Source organism: Poecilia mexicana, unplaced genomic scaffold (assembly GCF_051168715.1).
Source record: "Poecilia mexicana isolate PSO_F unplaced genomic scaffold, ASM5116871v1 scaffold_16, whole genome shotgun sequence".
Lineage (NCBI taxonomy): Eukaryota > Metazoa > Chordata > Actinopteri > Cyprinodontiformes > Poeciliidae > Poecilia > Poecilia mexicana.
Window position 1 is genome coordinate 20,740,100 of NW_028263385.1, and position 21,529 is coordinate 20,761,628.

General features: G+C 40.8%; 1 protein-coding gene across 1 annotated transcript; it reads left to right on the forward strand.

Annotated features, from left to right (window-relative positions):
* Window positions 1–1,694: 1,694 nt before the first annotated feature.
* Window positions 1,695–20,338, forward strand: limd1a (LIM domains containing 1a). Its single transcript, XM_014976111.2, has 8 exons — window positions 1,695–3,374; window positions 9,497–9,598; window positions 12,747–12,814; window positions 14,521–14,583; window positions 15,151–15,281; window positions 17,144–17,195; window positions 17,995–18,063; window positions 19,028–20,338. Exons 1-8 carry the CDS (start codon window positions 2,282–2,284, stop codon window positions 19,160–19,162), a joined length of 1,713 nt encoding a protein of 570 aa, XP_014831597.2. The 5' UTR covers window positions 1,695–2,281; the 3' UTR covers window positions 19,163–20,338.
* The last annotated feature ends 1,191 nt before the right edge of the window (window positions 20,339–21,529 follow it).

The window sequence follows — 21,529 nt, forward strand, 5'->3', positions numbered from 1 at the left end:
CGGTTTCAAAAGAAATAAATCATCTGCCCTCAGTGCGCATGATTTATATATAATGCTGTGGACTTTTTTTCTCCTGATACTTTGAGCAATTTAAACTGTTTTCATCTTTTGTAATCAATCTGCAAATCATGTCTATTGACAACTGGATTAATATTGCTTCTTTCTAATGTTTCTGCTGCAAAAATTCTCCTTTAAAATTAGGACAATTTAATCTGTCTAAACTTATTCTCTCTTTTTTGGGGAGATACATCTACATTTATGAGTTAATGTGTGTAGTCTGAGAAATCTACAGTTAAATTTGAGAATAAGTACAACTTTTGTTGTTTTAAGTGGTTTCTCTTATTTTTCACATTTGTGTATATTTATGTTTTACATAAAATATTCAGTTTACAATAAATAGCTAGTATCCAATGTTTGTGAAAGCACAATCTGAGCACCTCGTTTCAACATTTTTAATATAGTTTGGTTAAAAAACGTTTATATGATATATAAATGCAGTGATCACAATCTATTTTTTATTTTATTGTTTGATTAACTTCTGGATGATAACTAGCCTGTGGTTAGGCAGAAGGAGCAAATTCTTAGGATGATGTCTGCACACACTCTTAAAAGTTTTATTGTCTTTGCATCTTCTTTACATGGATAGTCAAGGCTTGTGGTGTAAACTATTTTAATCTAACCACTGGCCAAGGCCTAGGCATCCTTGACATCCTGTTTGCTTAAATTTGTGACATATTTGCATATATGAATATAGCAGTTTGTAAACTCATCATGCTGTTTTTAAACTTTTCATGCAAAACTTTAAATTTTTTTTCAGCTTTCTGAGCTTTTATTAAAAGGGGAAAAAAATCCACTACTGCAAAGTTGAAATATCTCACAAACAATATTCAAGTGTGTGTGTGTGTGTGTGTGTGTGTAGGGGTGTGTGTGTGTGTGTGCCAGAGTTGCCTTGCAATTTAAAGTACACCTCCCTATTCCAGAGCAATATGGGGAAAAATGTGTGTAGGAGTGGCTAAGTTTGGAGCATTTTATTAATCAAATAGATGAACACTGCCTTGCAAAACTATTCATATTACCACCAGAAGTACATAACTATTATAGGGGGCAATTCATAAAGTGAAATAATAAATGACTTTCAAAATGTGAACTTGTAAAAAAATTAAAAGTGCATTTGCATTGTGCTGATGTTTTGCTCAGGTGAATCACACCTGAGCAAAACATCATTCCTTATTTGGATGATGGTTTGAACACAGCTCTGTCAGATTCTCGACAGAGCTCGAAAATATAACCTAAAGTGTCTTTAGTTTATAAAACAGTATCCCGAGGTAACGTAAAGGTACTTGGGTTATAACTTCATCCCTAAAACTTTTTGGTGTGATCATATCTTTGTATTGTTAGTTCACTAATGTTTTAACAAACTTCTGCGAGGAGATGGACTCTAATAACAAGTTTAAGACGTGATTTCTGAAAGCAAGTGAAGCCCTGAATTTTATATAGGGGTGTCAGACGACTGAATACATAAACGCAACACATTTTTTACATTGGGAAAACTTTAAAAAAAAAATGAAGGCATTTCTTTGGTTACATGGTGACTTTTTGTCTGTCGGTAAAGCTAATTCGGTTAGGACAGATAAGGAAAGTGATATTTTTTCAGTCGCGCTTAATGCGAGTACTGCGCCTTTAAAAACACAGTTCTGTGCTTTGTGTCCTAACTGTCGTCCGGTGGCCACGTATGGCTCCTTTCAACAGCGGTAACAGCGGCTAACGAGTCCTATCCGTTAACCGCCCTGACCTTAGCCAAGTGTTTATTTGTCTTTAACAAACGTGGTGGACTTTTTTTTTCCCCCTTCTTCTTCATCTTCGTTTGAAGCGCAGAGGACAAAGTTTTGTCTGAATGTTTCCCGCTGGGACCGTGAAACCGGAGCAGGAGGTGGAGGCGGAGAAGGAGGGGGCAAACGGCTGAGGGGTCGTCCTGTCCAGTCAGAGTATCTGATCCGGGATCTGCTCAGTCAGACAGACGGCGGCTTCTTCGAGGCTGAACTGTCGGATTCACCGAGGGAAAACTTTTTCTTTTTTCTTCCCGCGGATGATTCAGTTAGAAATACAACGAGGTTGGGATTAATTTAAAGTAGTTTTGACTTTGTTCGGGTTGGGTTTTTTTATCTCTGTGTGTGTCAAGACTTCAAACTCTGGAGGTATCACTCTTCCTACGGACGTTTTTGATTCATATATAACTTCTTGTAACTTTATCACAGCAAGCGGTTCGGTGTTCTTACACAAAATGGATAAATACGAGGATTTGGGACTCGAAGCGAGTAAGTTTATCGAAGACTTAAACATGTATGAAGCATCCAGAGATGGCTTGTTTCGAATGAGGAGGGATGCAGGAAATAACCCGGACTTTGAAGAGACTAGGAGGGTTTTTGCCTCCAAAATGACCAAAATACACATGCAGAAACAGCAAGAGGAGATGGCAAAAAGCAACCAGGTGATTAAAATGAACGGAGGTCACCACGGCGGCGCTCATTACACCAAGGACAGACCGCCCATCAACAGCTACAGGCAGCCGGGGGAAGCGGCGGCGAAGCCCCCGATCCTGTCGGGCCCGGTGCCGAGCGCCGCGCCGGTGAACCAGTGTGTTCAGGCTGAAGCTCCAGCCAGCAGGGCGTACGGCTACGGAAGCAATTATGATAACGAGCGCTTAGAGCCACATTCCTCCCATCACAGTAACTCTTCCATGCCAAGTTGCGGAAGTCCAGTTACCAGTGCTTTGCACCCTGTCTCCCCATCCAGAGAGGGCAAGCTGCCCCCCACTCTCTCAGGGAGCAGCAGCACATCCCACCATCAGCCTCAGCGCCTGCACACATCTAACACTGTCAGTCCTTCACAAGCAACCAATCAGAGTCCACTGTGCTCTGCTGGGACAGCCAGGGCTTGGACCGGAGAGCCCATTGGTGCTCCATCATCAGAGGGCATCCCTTCCTTTCCTTTGACCACTTTCACAGGTGATGCTGACTATCATGTGCAGCAGCCTGTGAGTCATTACTTACAATCTGTTAACCACAATGGTCCTGCAGCCACTTCCTTTGTCCCAGAAATGCCTCAACCTAAAGCCCAGGTGACCTCTGCAGCCCCATCTGCCTCTAAGAACCAGCTAACAGCTCGGAGCCAAATGCCTGGTGGCGTACAGGCCATGCAGGTCATCGGTGATGGTCCTGGAGGTCCGTCCTCCCCTAAACCTGTCCAGATACCTTCTACCGCTCAGCCTGTGCAGCCGCTGGAGCAGGGGCCCTCTGCAGCTGAAATTAAACTAGAGGCACTTACGAAACAACTGGAAAAAGAGATGGATGCCCAGCCAAAATCGGACTACTTTGGTAAGACTAGCCGACACCAACAAGGGGGTTTCTGTCAGTTTATCACCATCTGAATGACAAAAGCACCCACTCACATTCATGGACACAAACCCATTTGTTTTTGATTTCATATTTCATATTATACACACTGACTGCCACATGTCACACATAAACAAATGTCCTGTATGTTTTCACAATGTCCTATGTTTTTACTGATAAATTCTTGAACTTGTCTTGCAGAACAATTTTTATTTTAGTCTGCTAGACAATAATCCTTCTTTGTCTTCTCCAAACAAAGCCTTCAGGCGGTAAAAAATGGCCAAAGCCAGGCAGATGTATGCTTTCATATTGTCTCTTCCCAGAGATCACTTTATCATCGTTGACACAAGGATAGTAACACAGCAATTAGAGCTTCAGCATACAAATATCTTCACTGCAGTGTTTGAGCTTGTGCGTTATCGTGTTTTTTCCAGTGTTTACTTTGACTGACAATGGCCTCCACTGTTTTTAGCTAATGGCTTCCATAGACCTGTGCTTGCACATTTTTCAATTATCCCAAACTGAGCGTTTTAATACCTGCTTGAGCGCGTGTTGAGTTCCACCATTGTTGCCGAAGGTGCAGAGAAACGTCAGCAGAACGGTGATGTTCTGCTCATAGTGCCTCGCAAAAGTTTTGCAAACCTTTAGAAGTTTTGCCACATTCTGTCATTTTGCAGACACGACCTGTAATGCTTTGGGACTTCATACGATGGGGAAACAAAAGGTTGCACATATTTGTGATACGGAAGATTTTTGATATTTTTGTGGTGTCTGTGGTGTGCGTTTGATCAGCCACTTTGAATTAATAACATTGAAAAAGCCTTATTTTACTCCACACACATCTGCATGTCTTTTGGGACACATTTACAGACAACAATCATTGCACCTTCAGACCACAATCATTGCACCTTCTCATAGCTCTCTGTTAGATTGAATGAAAAGTCTCTGAACATCACCAGATTCTCCATTGGATTAAGAACTGGACTTTGACTGGACCATTCTAGCATATAAATGTTTAATCTAAGCCAAGGACGGACAACCTCCGTCTTAGTTTTAGATGTTACTTAGGTTCAACATTATCAATCATCTCAGTTAACGTAGTTTTTCCACCACACATAGCAATTTGCATATTGACCAAAAAGTTTAGTTGTGGTTTCATTCGATGATCACCTTCTTCCATGTTTGCTTTGTCCTAAATGTACAACTGTAGAACGAGACTTCTTTTAGCTTTTTTCAACATTCGTCTTTCTTCTTGTCAATTTTCCACAAAGATCAGATTTCTGCAGTGTGTGACTGTGTCAACAGATTCTCCCTGCTTTGGATCTCTGCAGCTCCTCCAGATCTCCTATGAGCTGTTGGCTGCTTCTCTTTTTTAACGCTCTCATTGCCCTTCTTATCAGTTTAGTTCAAGGAAGTATAAATGACTTTGGACGCTGTAGTTGAGCTTTCAGAAGGATATCCTTCATAAGATTAGTTTGTAAGCTCTAATCTGCAGAAAGAGATATAAGAAAAGATAAAATGTAAATAAGTGTGCCCTACTTCAACAGTATTCTATAATGGATAGTAAATGAAAGTTGATGCATTCGCTATGAAGCAGCTCTGCAAAGCCATCATCGTTTCCTCCGTCCAAGAGGAATTTCCTGTTGGAATGTCACGATTGCAATTCGCAGTCCTTCTTCGCTCCCCCCCCCCACACTTGTGTTAGTGTGTAAGGGAAGAAGTTGCAGCGCATGGGACTGTCACGACACGGCTCATAAATATCCTCCTGACGTGAACGTTACAGACGTGTGGGACAGTACAGGACCCATGTGCAGCCAGGAAATGTGTAGATTATAAGTAATACACTAAATGTGTATATAAATAAATACACAGTTCTACATGCTCAATCCCACACAGCCCACACATGCAGTTGTTCCTATTTGGAGTTTCCCACCACACTGTGGCTCATTCTGAGTCATGCATTCATGCTAGATTTAAAAGAAAAGAAAAAAAAAAAAACAGCGTGGAGGCCTTTTTTCTTGTCCTCATAAAGTATCTTTCTAATTCCGTGAGGAAAATGTACAAGAAAATGCCATTTCTTTAGGCACATTTTGTATATTTTTGATCCGAACTGCAGTAGCACATCTGCTGTAGGTTATTAAATTACTTTTTTTTCTTCTTCTTCGTTTTAGTAAGACTGTGTGCTTCCAAAAAGTCTTTGCCAGTGAAACTTTCACCAAGCAGTGTCCTGAAGGCAGATGCATCACATTTCCCATGACTACTCTTTGCCGATCGGCATAACTGCAGATGTAGGTTCTGGGAAATGGTGTTCGGTGCCAAATGGCTGCACTGGGGAAACACGAAGGAATGTCTGCAGGAATTTTTAAAATGAGGCTTTTAGACACAAAAGGGAGGTGTGGTGGTACCCAGACAAGTTCAGGGGTGCCTGGTGTGCAGATGAATGGATGAGTGGCCAGTCGGAGAGCATTGGGGGCAAAATTTGTGGATGTGTCTTTTGTATTTGGCCCCAAGGGAATAAAAGAATGCTAGATTTACAGGAAAGTTCATCCAAGATGGGGAGAAGTGGTGGGACCGGAGTTTTACACACACACACACACACGCGCACACACACAGACACGCACGCACACGCACACACAATCACTGGAGGGTTTAATGTTGTGTTAAGATGAAGGATTAATTCATCCCATCTGGCTGTGGAGTCAAAAAGCACCATATTAACTCTTCCCAGGGATTTTTTGGCTTCTTCTCTGGCAGGCCTTTTGGAGTCCCGGTCCCGTGTGTGTGAGTGTGTGATAGCCCTTCATGCGCATGTGAGCATCTTTGTGAATATATGGCCTGCAGAAGCTGACAGAATGTAATATCCTGTGTCAGCTCAGACTTTAGACTGGAGTCGCACTGTGCGCACTGGTGAAAGTTAGGAAATGAATCCATGAATGAAACATTACTGCATATTTTACAGGATTGAAAGTGGATTCCCAGTTTCAATTATCCCAATGTATTGGGTACAAGTTGACTCTTTTGCAACCATCAGCATTAAAATTGCTACAGACATATTCTAATTCTAGTGAAGATATGTAAAAACCCTGAAATAAATAACTCTAATCTCACCCTGATGAATGTACAAAAATATTAACTTGTCTTCTATATTAATTCAGAGGTTTGAGGTATTCAGAAGTTCATTTTTGATCTCTTCACATCATCCAGATACAACACAAAATTTTATTTAAGTAATAATCGCTCTATTAGAGTTCCCAAGGCTTTTGTTAGACAAACGGGCCGTAGCGTCACAGATCCTCCACTGTACTTAACGAGACGTTTTCCCATATATTCTCCCCTTTTTTTCCCACACCGATCCCACCAGGAGCTTGTTGCCAAAAGTTGAGTCTGTCGTCTGTACAAAATGCATATTTCAATGGAAGTCCCAGTAGAGTGGAGTAAACTCCACATGTTTATGTTTGTGATGGTTGGACAGGAAAAGCTCTTTTCTGGTAGCACTCCCAAATAACAAATTGGTGTGGATTACTAAATAAAATCTCATAGAAACGCTGATTTAATGAAGTTTTAAATAAAAAAATAAAAAAACGTGATTGTGTTACTTTTTTTATTATTTCAACATTGGAAATAATCTCAGATTGAAGGTTAATTTTTTTGGTTTTTCAGTGTGAGGTTATGCTACTGCACTGTATAATTTTTCCTCGTCATCAACTAATAAATGTGTGTGTATGTACAGTACGGGCGCACTACACCAGCAGTTTTTATACATGGACAAGCTGCAGGCTGTAATTGGCTTCTCCATATGCGGCTTTTGAGTCCCAGCAGTGTGAGTCACAGACACCCTGACTCTGTATTCCCGTAGAAACGTCATGGAAAAGTAATTAGCTGTAGCAAAGGTCGAAGACATGTATTTATTGAGCTTAAAGCACCAGAAAGAGTGGAAATCTTTTGCTGATTATTTAAAGTTTGACCTGAGAGTAAGACTTCATCTAAAAAATATTTTTTTCTGGTCTGGTTATTCTGTTAGAAACTTTCAAGAGAGATCCATGGGATGAATAGATGTTTAAAACATTTTTTTTTCCCCTGTCAGTGGAATATTTGGCAGTAAGCAGCCATCTATCGAGAGTTTTGACAGCTGGAAAAGGTGAGGAAGGTAGAATGAGAAGTACGGCTGTGTGTTTTGCTTCCCTTCCCCCAAAATTTAACCCAGGCAGACCATTTAAAAGGCAGGCTTGTAAATGACCAAAGCAGCAACAAGGTTGATGCAGAGACAGGAATTTTAATGCATTAAAAAAAAACAAAAAATTTGTGACTTTTAGTGTATCTTTCTAATTAGAAATAAAAAAAAATAATGAAATGTATATTTTTGTTCAGAGGCAAATCTTAAAGCAAAACATGTTAAATGTCCTATATGTGTTTTCTTATCTCATTGGGGCTTTTAGAAAAAGGGATTTAAATGACCAGACTTGCTTATTTTAGTAGTTGATTATAATCCAAATAGCTTACATAAGTGCTGCATTCTTTTACTTTCTAATAATATCCTTCTGTTATCTCTAAATCTCCTCTCCAGCCATTGGAGCACTAGATTCATTTTTTGTTGTTGTTGTTGAAATGATTCTCTAATTTCTACCAAAATTTTGACTAAATTATAGAAGAAAATTTGGCTCAGCAGCGTTATTAAGTGAAACTGTTTTTGAAGGAGTCAGCCATGTGATGTTTGTTGGATACAGTGGAAACAGAAGGGTCTTTGTCAGTGATTTAGGAGGAGCAGAGTTGGGCGGACCTCCTCTGCTGGGCTCCAATTCAGAGTCCCTCAGGAGTTTTTCTATAAAAAAAAAAACATACACACACACAAATAACTCGGTGCCCTTGCGTGTACATTCTTAAACTAAAAGGGAAACTCGAGGTCTCAAGGTTTCATCCTCCATCAGTGCCATAAGCCCCTGTGTTGAGTCAGTGGTTGATGAGTGGAAGGCCATATAGCCATACCATAGCTGATTGATTTGACACCCATCTGACTGCGTCTTAGTGGTGATAAGCTGTCATCGGATTTGTTCTCAAGTTGTGTAGTGGATGCTCAGAGGCATAAATATAGAGCAGTAAAGTGCAGATTTGATCTTTTACCAACTAGATTCTGACCAGTCCGTTGAAAATGTCTTTGTAGAACTAAAGGTTCACTCAGACAAATCCCCACATCTGGTGGCCAGGATCTGCAAAATGTGAGAAGTGTATCGCTAACCCTTTCTTTATATAAATATTGGTTACTAAGGACATGCAAGAGAGGCAGTCATTTGGAGCTACGACTTGGCACACATTGATATGATTCAATGTGTTGTGTAGCTCTACTAATAACCCAGTTTGTCCTCTAAGCTAAGAGAAGGTTGAGCAAGAACAACTGATCATGAGATTCTTCTGATTATGTACGATTATTGTTTTTCCTGCCTTGACGGACCAAAGGAAGGCTCACTTGTTTTGACTTGATTGTTGTGATTCTGGTGTTGAATGCTGATGTATCAAGACCAGTTCTAAGTCCAGGTTTTACCTCTCTTTCACCTTTTGGTGCCTGTCTTTTATCATTGTATGACTTCCTGTGTAGATATTACCAAGTAGGTAATATTTAGATGAAAATAAAACATGGTTAGGATATAAACTGTGTCAAAGGAGGGATGTTTTTACTTCGATCAAAGGAGCATCGCTGCTATGATCGGTCTTATTGCTCTCGACATCCACATGTGGCTTACTTTATCTACACATTTTAGTGTCTATACTTTGGCTTGAGTGTCCGTGTGATCATTAAACAGACTCCACTCCAGTGTTGTTATGTCGAGCCAGCCAAGCAGAGTGTGTTGTGAGAGTAGGCACACTTTGATTTTTATCAACTCCTTTTATTAACACAAGTCCAGGTTTCAGAGCCAAGTCAAGCAAACAGACTGGGAAATATTTCCCTTTTTACTAAATCAACTTCCTGACTTTTGTCTGGATAAGCTAATTCTGTGGTGTATTGTGTTTGTTTTAGGATACCATTTTTTTTTTACTGTTTGTGTATATAGTTGTATTTTCATGTAAATATGTAGTGAAGCCCCTCTCCATGTCACTGTTTTTTGTTCCAGGGCTTTGCATGAAGTGTAACAAGGCGGTTTACGGAGCTAACCAGGCCTGCCAGGCTATGGGTAGCCTCTACCACGACACCTGCTTCACCTGCAGTGCTTGCAGTAAGTACATACACCTACACACACCATGCCTTCACTGTGAGATTTTCTCTTCTCACTTAAACCCCTTTGGCCCCATACATGGAGCTTATGACTCCTTAATAACAGGCTGCTGAGCTCCTGTATCTGTGAAAGAAAGTGGCACCTTCCTCGGTCGTTTCCTTCCCTTCGTAAATGCACACAATTATGGAGGGATTACTATCGTGTATTGCTGGTGTTTGGTTTGCGGGTGTGTCGGTCTATCTTTGAGCCCACATAAAGACAGAGTTGAACTATTTACCTGCCCGATTTATCAACCTGTCAATTGAATACCTTTTTCTTTTTGGATGAAAAGATTCAGAACTTCACGCTGAAAGTCGCTGATTGACGAATATCTTCGCTTCTACTCAGAAACCTTGAGACCACTTGTCGCTTCTAGAAAAGTAACACGACATTCCCCTTTTACATGGTGTGCTTACATTTGTAATTGCTTTGAAAATGTAGAATTTTCTAATAGTCTTGATCAAAAATTCTCCAGTGAAATGTTTTCCTTTATATTTTTGTTCTGTTCTCACTAAGTTTCTGTGCACTCCCTCCCTGGACTGAAAAACATTGCAAGAAGAAGGTCTTTTGAAGAAACAAAAACAAAAACAAATATATGACTGTCTTGCAAATGTATTAATACTTGAACTTTTTGAGGCCACTTCGATAAACTTTGTGGTATTTTATTGGGAATTTATGCAATAGAACAACAGTAAGTTGCACTGCATAGTTATGAAGTGCAACAAAAACCGTGTATTGGTGTCTTCTCATTTTATCTCATTTTTAAATTCATGCTTCGTGTTAGATATTATCCCAATCAAAAATATTTCTCTTGACCAGAATCTTCATGTCTAGAACAGAATGACTGAAATACGACCTGGCTCCTCACGACGGCAAATTAAAATCTTCGCTCCATTTTTCAGCTCATGGGTATGCCGAGTATTTGTGCCACTGTTTTGGCGAACCCCCGCTGAGGCTCATTGTTCTCCAGCTCCTTTGACCTCGGACGGTTATGCTCTGAAACATGTGATAAACATCTCTTGTTTTCCCCAGCCTCTCTGTCCTGCGTATGAGACGGGAGACAAAAGAGAACGGAGGCATTGTGGCTCAGATTGAGGCTGATGTCTGACATTAGGTGGGGAAGGAAGGGGGGGGTCGTAGTTTACACACTACATACCTCTCATAGCTCGCTCCATGTGGGGGCACTAGGGTTGTGCTCGCTTTAAGTGGCCACGGGGAAAAAAAACATCTCGTCCAGAGAGGAATGCAGGAGTAGGGGCCCATGTAGGTCCAACAAAGTGTAAATAGATGGAGGACAGTATGTGGACAGGGGGGCCATTCAGCTAGAGCATGCATCGCACCACGCACAGCCATGAGCGATGAAGGAAACTCCAACATTTCTGGTTGAGATTTTTGTTGAAGATTTCACATCTCTGGCTTTTGTGAAGCTTTAATGTGCCAGCACTGATTTTAGCAGCTTTAGTTTTTTTTTTTTTTTCTTTTCTATAAGGAACTTTGTTCTTGTTTTCATTAGCGGTCATTAATTATTCATTTTAGCTATGAATATTCCTAACAGGATTTTCTTCTACTGTTGTGTTTTATTTTGGGGGGAGGGGGGTGTCTCAGTTGAGTAATTAGCCGAGGGGAAAGAGGGAGGACCAGGGTGACGGCTCGAGGCGTCCCACGGTCACTTTGAATTGATTATGTCATTTTTCATGAATGGGATTAGTCTTGAGGGCTAACGGAATGGTTTTAATTAGAAAAATGCCTTTGTGATTTGTTCTGTCCCACAGGTGTTTTACATTTTTATGAAAGAACTACAGTCATAGTCCTTTCTGCTGCTTTTCGAGCCATCAGTCCTGACGCCTGACTTTAATTAAGCCCTTATCTTTTCAGAAAAGCTTGGAGTTTTCCTTCTTTAACTCGCTGGAGTAAAAAGAAAAAAGAGACAAGAATTTGAAGAAGAGAAAGACCCAGAGCTTACTTCCATTTCCCTTATCCAAACTGACTTTAACAGAGGACTTTGGTCTGAGACGTTTGGTCAATAATTACCCAAGTTTTACACCTTGAAAAATGACCTGAATGACACAATGTAGTTATGTCTTATTCTCATTAAGTCAGCTCATGTAAATAATTGAACACTTAAAAAATATTTGAATGAAATGAATTAGTATTAAATACCAATAATAATACAATTTGTTGCGCTACTTTGCAAGTTAATTGTGATAAATCTGTCAGTCTGGAAGCAGTCGTGTGTATCCAGATAATCAGGTAAACAGCAGGAAAGAAGGGTTCTCTTGTCGTCTCCAACCAACCCTCCCCCCCCCCCCCCGCCGACCCCACCTACCCCACCCCACCCCACTCCACTCAGAAAATTTGAGGAATGTTCCCTCTTCCTGTGGGACCTGGTCAAGTATAGCTATGTGAAGTAAGCAAGAAAGAGTCATTCTGGTAGATGGATGGATCACTCCTTGCAAGTGATTTTGCCAGTGTGTGTGTGTGTATTGAGAAGTGAGATCCAGACCATACACAGACAGACAGGAAACCTACCAACCATGTGGAACGACACTGGAACGGAACAAAGAGGGGAGTTTTTGTGGGCTTTGGCCCATTCCCGCCGTGAAATCAAACAGAGCAGAGTGCTTAATCTCTTGCACCTGTCTGGTAATTGGACGCAATCAGTTTTTTCCACGCACGTGTTCGATCCAGATGCATTTCTTGTCCCGACTGCGGCAGGCTGTTCCGCGTCCTCCCACCCCTCACCCCCCCGCAGTATTAAATGAAGACTCCAGCACACCATAAATCCCCACCCTTTGATTTATCTCCTTGGATATGGTGAATATTACAAGAGGGCCCATTACCTTCCAATGGCTGTAATTAATCACCAAGCTCCCTGTGCCGAAGTCCTGGAACGATTTAAAAAAAAAAAAAAAAAAGAATTTTCAGATTCGGATTGTAGCTCATGCAGGATTTTCCACTCTGACATCTTGACATCGACTTTCCTTTTTCTTAGTCTGCTTTAATTTACTTTCTCCTCATATCTTTATGATGAATAAAACGTGTGTTTCCACAGGTGACAAAAAGGTCTTATGGTGATAAAGTGTTTTTTTTTTTTTTCTTGTTTTTCCAGGTCGAAGGCTAAGAGGGAAGGCTTTCTACTACGTTGGAGGGAAGGTCTTCTGTGAAGAGGACTTCCTGGTAGGTGATCAATATATAATCAATATTCTCAGTCCCTCTATTAGTGTGTGTGTTCTTATTGAGGGAGGTTAACAAAAAGACCTTGTGGGGTGCTGCGTCCACTAACAATAAAGGCATGACCTTCCAACTCTGACCCTGTGACCTGTTTCTAGCGCCTAATGCGGCCGCTTCATGTCAGTTTGCTCCTGTGGTCGCAGCTGGAAGGAGGTCGGTAACTTGAGAAGCTGTTTAGCTTTGCTTTATGGGTTAGAGGGCAGTCGGGCCATTTTCACCGGTCAAATATGACAACAAGCACTTTGCAAAAACCTCAGAGAGGATTACATTAAAAACAAGGCGACTTCCAAAAGTTGAGGTGGTTGTTTATAAAACCACGGCTCACAATAAATCATAAAGTATGACCAAAATAATTTATTTAAAAATCTGTATGAGATGTGTTGATAACACGTAGGGTGATTTGTTAGTTTAATTTATGTTAGTTTAAATGATTAGGGCTTATAGCTTTTGAAAACCCCAGATTCAGTTTAAGAAGACATTAGGTTTTTTGGAAGTCAAGTGGAAGGAAAAAAGTGTGGCAGAAGGAAGAATCAGAAGGTCTCTACTCTGACAATAGTCTGTGATTTAGGAGCCAGCACACACACATTCCTTGAGTGAAGCCACTTCTAAACCATACCCAATATTACCATATCACCTTGACTGAGGAGAAAAAGACTGGTCCGTTTTCTTAATCGAAATCTTTCCTTTTTTTTCCCATTTTGTACTGGATTACAAATGACATGAAAATTGCAATTTCCATGTCATTTGTAAACCAATCTCCGGAGCCTGGAGGGAGAGTGGAGGAGTCTGGGTTCCAAGCTGCTTGAACCTCCAGGGTGTATTTCTGCAATCTGTGATGGTTTGGGGAGCCAAGAGGCTTTTATCTCTTGATTTTATTGTTTCTTATGTTGGTGTTATGTTTTGTATGGTTTTAAGGTTGATTTCTACTGTACAGCGCTTTGTGATTTTTATGTCTGTGAAAAGCGCTTTATAAATAAACTTTACTTACTAAGTCATCTGCTAGTGTTGCTGATGTCCATCATGTCTTATCAAGTCCAAGTCGGCTCATCCATCTACCGGAAAATTACTGAGCACTTCATGATTTCTTCTGATGACAATTTTCATAGAAGTGGTGATTTTATTTTTCAGCAGGACGTGGCAACCATCTGCAGTCGAAAGTGCCAATACTTTGTTCAATAATCACTCTGTCACTCTGCTTGATTGGCCAGCAAACTGGCCTGACATCAAGCCTGCAGAAAATATGTGCAGCGTTGTCAAGAGGAAGAAGAGGGACACATGATCCAAGAATGCAGATGAGCTGGAAGCCATCATTAAAGCAACCTGGGCTTTTTTATAATAATAATGAAAAACAATATGACTTTAGCCAGTACGATCCCATTCAGATACACCTTATCTACTCATCAGGATCACAGACTGACCACCTACAAGCCACCCTTCACTGATGCAGGATTTCATGCAAAAGGAGCAAAAGTGTTTAGAGATGATATTCTGGTTGAATGCTTTCCAGCTGTTCAAAGCAATAGCTTATTTTAACAGGCGGAGGCGCACAGGCAGCATGTGGTTGATCAGATCTCAGACTAAAACAGACTGAAATCTCATTCTCTGCCACCAAATTCAAAGAAACTTTTCATCTTTTTTTTCCCTCTCTGCAGTACTCTGGTTTCCAGCAGTCTGCTGATAAGTGCAACGCATGTGGACATCTGATCATGGACATGGTAAGTGTCTGTTTCTCCTCTCTTTGGCCGACTGGGTGTGTGACTCAGAAGCAAAGCAGACAGAAACTTCTGATGTGTTTTCCCTTCAGTGCGGTCTGTGTGTGCACATGTGGATGTAAAACCTGTGTGGACAGGTTGCACAGTCTGTGTTGAACACAGCAGCAGGCGGACACAGAGTGGAAATGGAGGTTTAAGCAATGTCATTAATTAAGGGACTTCTCAGGAAATAAATCTGCAGGTGTTGCACATCAGTAGATAATGTCTCCATATCCTCAACAATATAGACTTCTATGTGTAAACACACAAACCATTGAGTCTTGTTTTTTATGTAAATATTGTGTGTTTCTTTAAAAATGACCTGTGTGATTTCTTCATCTATTAAGACGGTTTAGCTTGAATTTATTCTGTTAAGGACAATCACAAAAAAAAAAAAAAAACAGTGGTACAATTCAACAGTACCGTATTTTGATGCCAAACTAGTTTCACCAACTAATCAACCAGTTTGACAGAGAGGTGTACGATGTGGACAGGATCGTGTTGATGTCCTTAATCTGACTCCGTCTGCAGATCCTGCAGGCTCTGGGGAAGTCGTACCACCCCGGCTGTTTCCGCTGTGTGATCTGCAACGAGAGCCTCGATGGAGTTCCCTTCACTGTGGACACGGAAAACAAGATCTACTGTGTCAAGGACTACCACAGGTGAACAAATCGTCACATGCTTTAAACTTTGCTACATTTTGTCACATTGCAGCCACAAACTTTTGTGTATTTTATTCAGATTTTGTTGGTAGATTAACACAAAACAACACATGACTGTAAAATGCGAGGAAAACAAATGCTGGGTTGTGAAATGATTTATATTTTTAAAAAATCTGAAATTATTCCCTGCTTGGCCTTTACAGAAGTTTCCTATTTAATAAATAGCTCATCTGTGTGAAACAGAAGTCCAGTTGAAATCCAGCCATTTAGTAAACAAACTGCATCGTGAAGAGCAATAATACACATCAGAAGGTCAGGGAGTTTAAAGCAGGTTCAGGTTATAATCAAGATCTGAAGATCCCACTGAGCTCTGGTCAATCCATTAACCACAAATGGAAAGAGTACATCCTAAAATGACTGCCTGGGCAGTTGGGAGGGAGGGTCAGTCGTGAGTTTGGAAACCCTATTCTTCACCAATTATGGGGAAGCTGCTCAGAGTAGATGGAGAGAACTAAATAACAGATGTTCGTGGAATAAAATCTCCAGAAAGGCGCTAAAAGTTTTAGGCTTGTGGGAAGGATCACCCCAAACAGACGGACAGAGCTACATTGGAACGGCTCGGATCAAAGTATACATCATATAAAAATATAATTGTGTTTCACACACCCACCACTAAATGGTGAGTCGGTACCTAATAAAACCAATAAATGACTGAGGCGGAGCGAAGGAGGCTAATTAGTTTGAGCTATTTCTCAAATGTCTGGAAAAAATTGTAAGAAATATAACCATAACTCTGTAACAGCAGCAAAAAGTGAATCTACAAAGTATTGACTCAGGGGAAGCTGAACACACCACACTTTTCAGATTTTTATTAAAAAAAACAATCATTCTTCCATTCTCTTCACAATTATTTTTGTTGCTCAGTTATACAATTTTAATAAAATACAGTAAGGCATGCGGTTGTAACGTGACAAAATGTGGAAAAGGTTTTTGGGAGAAATGAAAAGTTTTGCACTGCAGCTTGGATACGCGAGAGCCCGGCCTCCGTTTTCTGGGCTGAATAACTAAAATGTGACACCGTGTCAAGTATGTAGGGTCTCGTGGGTCCCAGCACAAACTGTCAACTTTGTTATAATTATACCGCTGGTGAAGGCTGAGACCGTGAAGGCCCGACGGAGCTCTCAGAGGGTGCTCTAGGCCGCGTTTGGCAGACACATGAGAACGAGAGGGGGAGAAAAGATCACTGTTCAGCTCTAGGTGTAAAGAGCAGCACAGACTCAGCTGCTCAGGTCCAAAAGCAGAAAAATTCAGGTCTGCTGCTGGTATTTGTCCAAAAATAAGTTCTCTCTGTCCCTGAAGGTGTTCACAACTCAAGAAAACAGACACAAAATTCTCCCTCTCTGATCATGAGCGAAAGTTTTCAGTATTTCTCGCCGGTTGCAGCTGGCGCTCTGTGTGGACGGCTCGTCCAGCGCCATGTAGCGCGTGCCTGTTGGCAGCTCCCACATGCTCTCCTCCCTGATTGAATCAGCCTTATTACGTGTACAGTGAGTGTTTGTTTGCAGCCACGATCGCTCACGCTGAACTGAGCCTCGTTGTATCCTCGGAGATCCTGTCATGTGTGGAGAATTTCATTTGCTTTTCATTTCTCCCACTCTTCCTGCCAGTACATCTGCAAAGCCGGCAAGTCGCTCTGTGTGTTAGGATCTTTGAATCTAGTCAGAGAAGAAATGTCCTGGAGGTCAACGAGTTAAAGAATTCAAAAATATGTACAGGAGTCCTTTTTTGGAAATTGCTGCAAAAACATCCAAAGTTACTTTCTTTTTTTTTCCAATTTAAAAAAAAGTTTCTCTTTCCATCAGGGTCCTAGCTCCTAAATGTGCAGCCTGTAACCAGCCAATTCTGCCCTCAGAGGTGAGCAGTCTTTCCACACCTTTTTCTTTTTTTATAATGTTTAAATTGCACAGTTGCAACCAAAGGTTTTGAGAAACACAGAAATGTAGTTTTCCTTAAACTCTACATCAGAGTTAAAGGAAAACCACGGTGTTTGTGTTATTTGGATTTCTTTGACACGACAATGCTTTAAGATCATTCTCTCCTTTGAGTTCCTGATGATTTAAGGAATGTTTAATTTGAGTGCAGTTTTACTTAGCAGTAATATCCTGTCCTCAGAAGCCATTTTGATGTAAAGTAATAGTGACATCACGTTTTGTTGGAGGTAAACATGGTTTAAACGCCTGATTTAAAGCAGAACGACCGTAATGTCTGTGTGCCCATCCTCGTTCACATTTACCTCTGAGTAAAAATGCTTATTATTAAAAAGCCTTTTTCCTTAAGTTAACTTTCATTAATCTGGGGATTATTTGCGTTTCATCTGATCACTCTTCATAGTAATCTCGACTGAGTTGAAATTACTATAAAAGATCTGCAGCACGTTGTAATACTGTATTGATTTGCCTTTAAAGTATATCAGAGTTGTATCTTCAGAGGATGGGCATATTTAATTGACCAGTTAAGCACAATATCTGTTATATATCATGAAAATATAGGCTTTACATTTCAGAAGCTGTACACGTGAAAGGTACAGCAGAACAAAATGCAGCAACATTTGCTCTTAAGAAAAAATCCAGTTCTGGTGTCCTCTTATCAAAGTGCAGAGTCGAACTAGACCTTTCAGCCGCCTCTGCTGAGCTCGGCTCTGATTTCCTTTCAGGGCTCTGATGAAACCATCCGAGTCGTATCCATGGACAAAGACTACCATGTAGAATGCTACCACTGTGAGGTGAGTCACAAACTGGAAATGAAGCTTTGCACCTGACAGTGTGCGCTTGGTGACTTTGAGCTTTGGAGTCTGAGCAGCTCATTAAAGGAAGTTTAATGAGTAGATCCCTAATCTTAATTACACTCTTCATAATTATGCAATGCTGAGACAAGCAGGTATGTAGAAGATTTTTCCCCCCTTCTCTAGACTGATTGACAGCAGCTTTGCTCTGATTTTATCAGAGTACAATCTGGGTAATGTAGCTGTGGTCTTTCTTAAATAGCTGGAGATGGGATTTGTCAGCAGGCTGCACAGTGGCGCAGTTGGTAGAGCTGTTGCCTTGCAGCAAGAAGGTTCTGGGTTCGATTCCCTGTGCATGCGTGGGTTTTCTCCGGGTACTCCGGTTTCCTCCCACAGTCCAAAAACATGACTACCAGGTTAATTGGCCTCTCCAAATTGGTGTGAGTGTGTGCATGGTTGTTTGTCCTGTTGCCCTGTGACAGACTGGCGACCTGTCCAGGGTGAACCCCGCCTCTCGCCCAGAACGATAGCTGGAGATAGGCAGCTATCTCCAGCTATCGTTTGGAGATAGCTGCCTATCTCAGCAACCCTATACCAGCAACCCACCCGACCCCACTAAGGGACAAGGGTGTAAAGAAAATGGATGGATGGATGGATGAAGGTCAGGGGATGGCTACAAAAAAAAAACAATCTCGAAGGGCCAGAACATCCCCTGGAGTCCATAAAGAAACGGATGGAATATGGTCCACCAGGTTGTCCTCACAACCTGATTGACAGAGCAAGAAGGAGACCAGAGAGAGAGGACGTCTTTAGCTACGCTGATGACGTTTTGTTGATCATGACTGATGTGTGAATACTTTTCTTATAGGTACTGAATCAAATAATTAATGTGAACGTAGAACATGGAGTGGGATGTCTTTTTGATTGATTGTGAGAGGATGATTCACTCTGATTCGTTGACCAGGACTGCAAGATGGAGCTGAACGATGAAGAGGGTCACCGCTGCTACCCCCTGAACGGCCACCTCCTCTGCCACTCCTGCCACCTGAAGCACATCAAGCCCTGCTGTCCTCCCGCAGTCCCTGCCTCCACTTACTGACAGCTCTGTGGGGGGAGGGCGACACCTGGTGGTTCTGAACAGGAACTGCCAAGCTTGGCAGCAGCAGTGGATGTGTTCGATTCTTGTTGTAGAGAATTGATGGGTTTATTAAGTCACTCTTGAGTTGTGCTGTGTGTTTAGATGACATTATTAATGAAGTTACGTTTATGTAGGGAGGAAACGGTAATAAAATATTGATTACACCAAAGCTCTCCTTGGAAAGCAGAGACGGCTTGCAGACTTTGCAGAAGTGTTGCCTTTTAATTATTTTTCAAGAGAGATCAGCTGCTTTTTTCTTTGTAAATATTTTCTGATCTGCTAATTTTCTATTTGGAATGCCTTCTGGTTCACGTTTGTGCCTCTATAGCTTTCATAGCTTCCAGTTTAATTCAGGTACAAGAGTTTTCCTTTTACAGGTTTTGATACCTAAATTCATGAATTCTGTCAAACATTACTGACAATTATGATTTTGATCAGAATTTTTTTTTTTCTGTTTTCCGTCATAAACTTCTTTAATATTTTTATTTTTGTCTCTGCGTCTGTTTCTTCATGTTTTTGCTTGGCAGAACAAAAGTTTTAATTTTCTTGATGTAAATAATGTGCAAACCAAACAACTCCTAGACGACCACCTCACATTAGTGTCAGATAAGGTCGTTAACCTCCAGTCTCTTCGAAGGGCTTTTTAATTCACATCAATGCACATCCTCTTCTCTTCCTAAATCTGAAAAATGAATCTCTAAAATACCTGCTGCCTCTATTTTTCTGTGTTTCCCTCACAGTTGTAAATACTAATTGCTTTTCTTCGATTTCCTATATAACATTAGGTTTGCAGAACTTAGTATTTATTTTTTTAAGATACATATATTCTGGCCTGTTTTTCCTCGTTTGTTTTGATACAACATGGCTTGATTATATAAGACCGATAAGGAATATGTTGAGCTTCTGCACAGCCTACAGCCTGATCCTACATGCGTGCTTGCTGGGTTTGCAGAGTAAATGGTTTTGTCTCCATGCGTTTTATTGTCCATAATTTGACTTTACTAACTTAACACTTTTGTTGCTCGTCTTTTAAAACCTTCATGTCTAAACCAGCTGTTGGAAAAGATGAAGAGCAAAGCAGAGACTTTGAGCTGTGTGATTATTGTAAAGATATTTAATAAATTTTAATAGACCTGCTTTTGTTTCTGCGTGTTTTTCTCTTTCCTTTAAAATCACGTTTCAGCTCTGACCTGATGAAGAAATGATGGCAGCATTTATCATCAGTCCCCTCTCCTTTCCCGCCATGTACATACATCGAAAGCCTCCCGTAGTGCTGACATTTTTGAGATCTAAATTATTCAGAGAAGAAATCTCTGATCCTCACCTAAAGGACTGAAGAATCTTTCCTGCAGTAAAGAGATTCTCAGTCTGCTCTCAGGGCTGGGGTTAGTTTCTTGCAGATACCACATGAGCTTCACCACTTACATTACATTGCATTGCATTGCATTGATGTAATATTATGATTTTAACATTGCAAGTCACTCTGCTGAAGCCATTACAGTTTAAAACCTATTCACCCCCTTCAATGATGTTTTTACATATCAACAAAATGTGCCTTTTTCATAAAAAAAAAATTACAAGAAACCCTTCAAGTGGGAATTGTTTTTTTACAGAATAATGACAAGTAAGGAAAAGTATTTAGCTTAAAATAAGTGACTGCATAAATATGCAGCCCCTCCAAATCAGTGTTTGTTAGATACACCTTTGGCTAAAATCACAGCAGAGAGTCTGACCTGAGGTCTCTGTCAGGCTGCAGCTTTACTTCATTCTTCATAGCTTAACTTTTCAAGCTTTGTCGGCTGTGAACATCTCCTTAAAGTTCAGTCCCAAATTCTGATGGACGTGTGTAAATTGTGTGTTTGTGGTTATGTGAGGTGTTTGGTGTCGTCCTTAGCGTCTTGTCTGATGGGCAAAAAGACAGAAAGCGTTCTTCAATTTGACCGTGGAGTCAAACTCTTGTTGAGGTTTGATGAGAGGTTGCCGCTCTCCCCGTAAGCTTTGACTGTTGAAGAACTGGGGTGACAGTCGTTGTTTCAGACTTTCTCCCATCACAGCTGGTGAAGCTTTTAACTTTTGCACTGAAGTCAGTTTCCCTCTGAGTTTATCTTCAATTTTCATGCACAGCCAGTTCATGCTATAGGCCACTAGATGGCACCAAGAACACATCTAAACTTCCTTCTTTGATTTAACATGAACTAAAGTGCGATTCACTGTTGCATTTAGTATTTTAATGCACAGTTCACGTTCATTCCACTTTACACGGTGCTTTTTTAAAGAGTGTAGAATACAAAAGAAAACTAACAGGTGAATTTTTTGTATTTGTTTAAA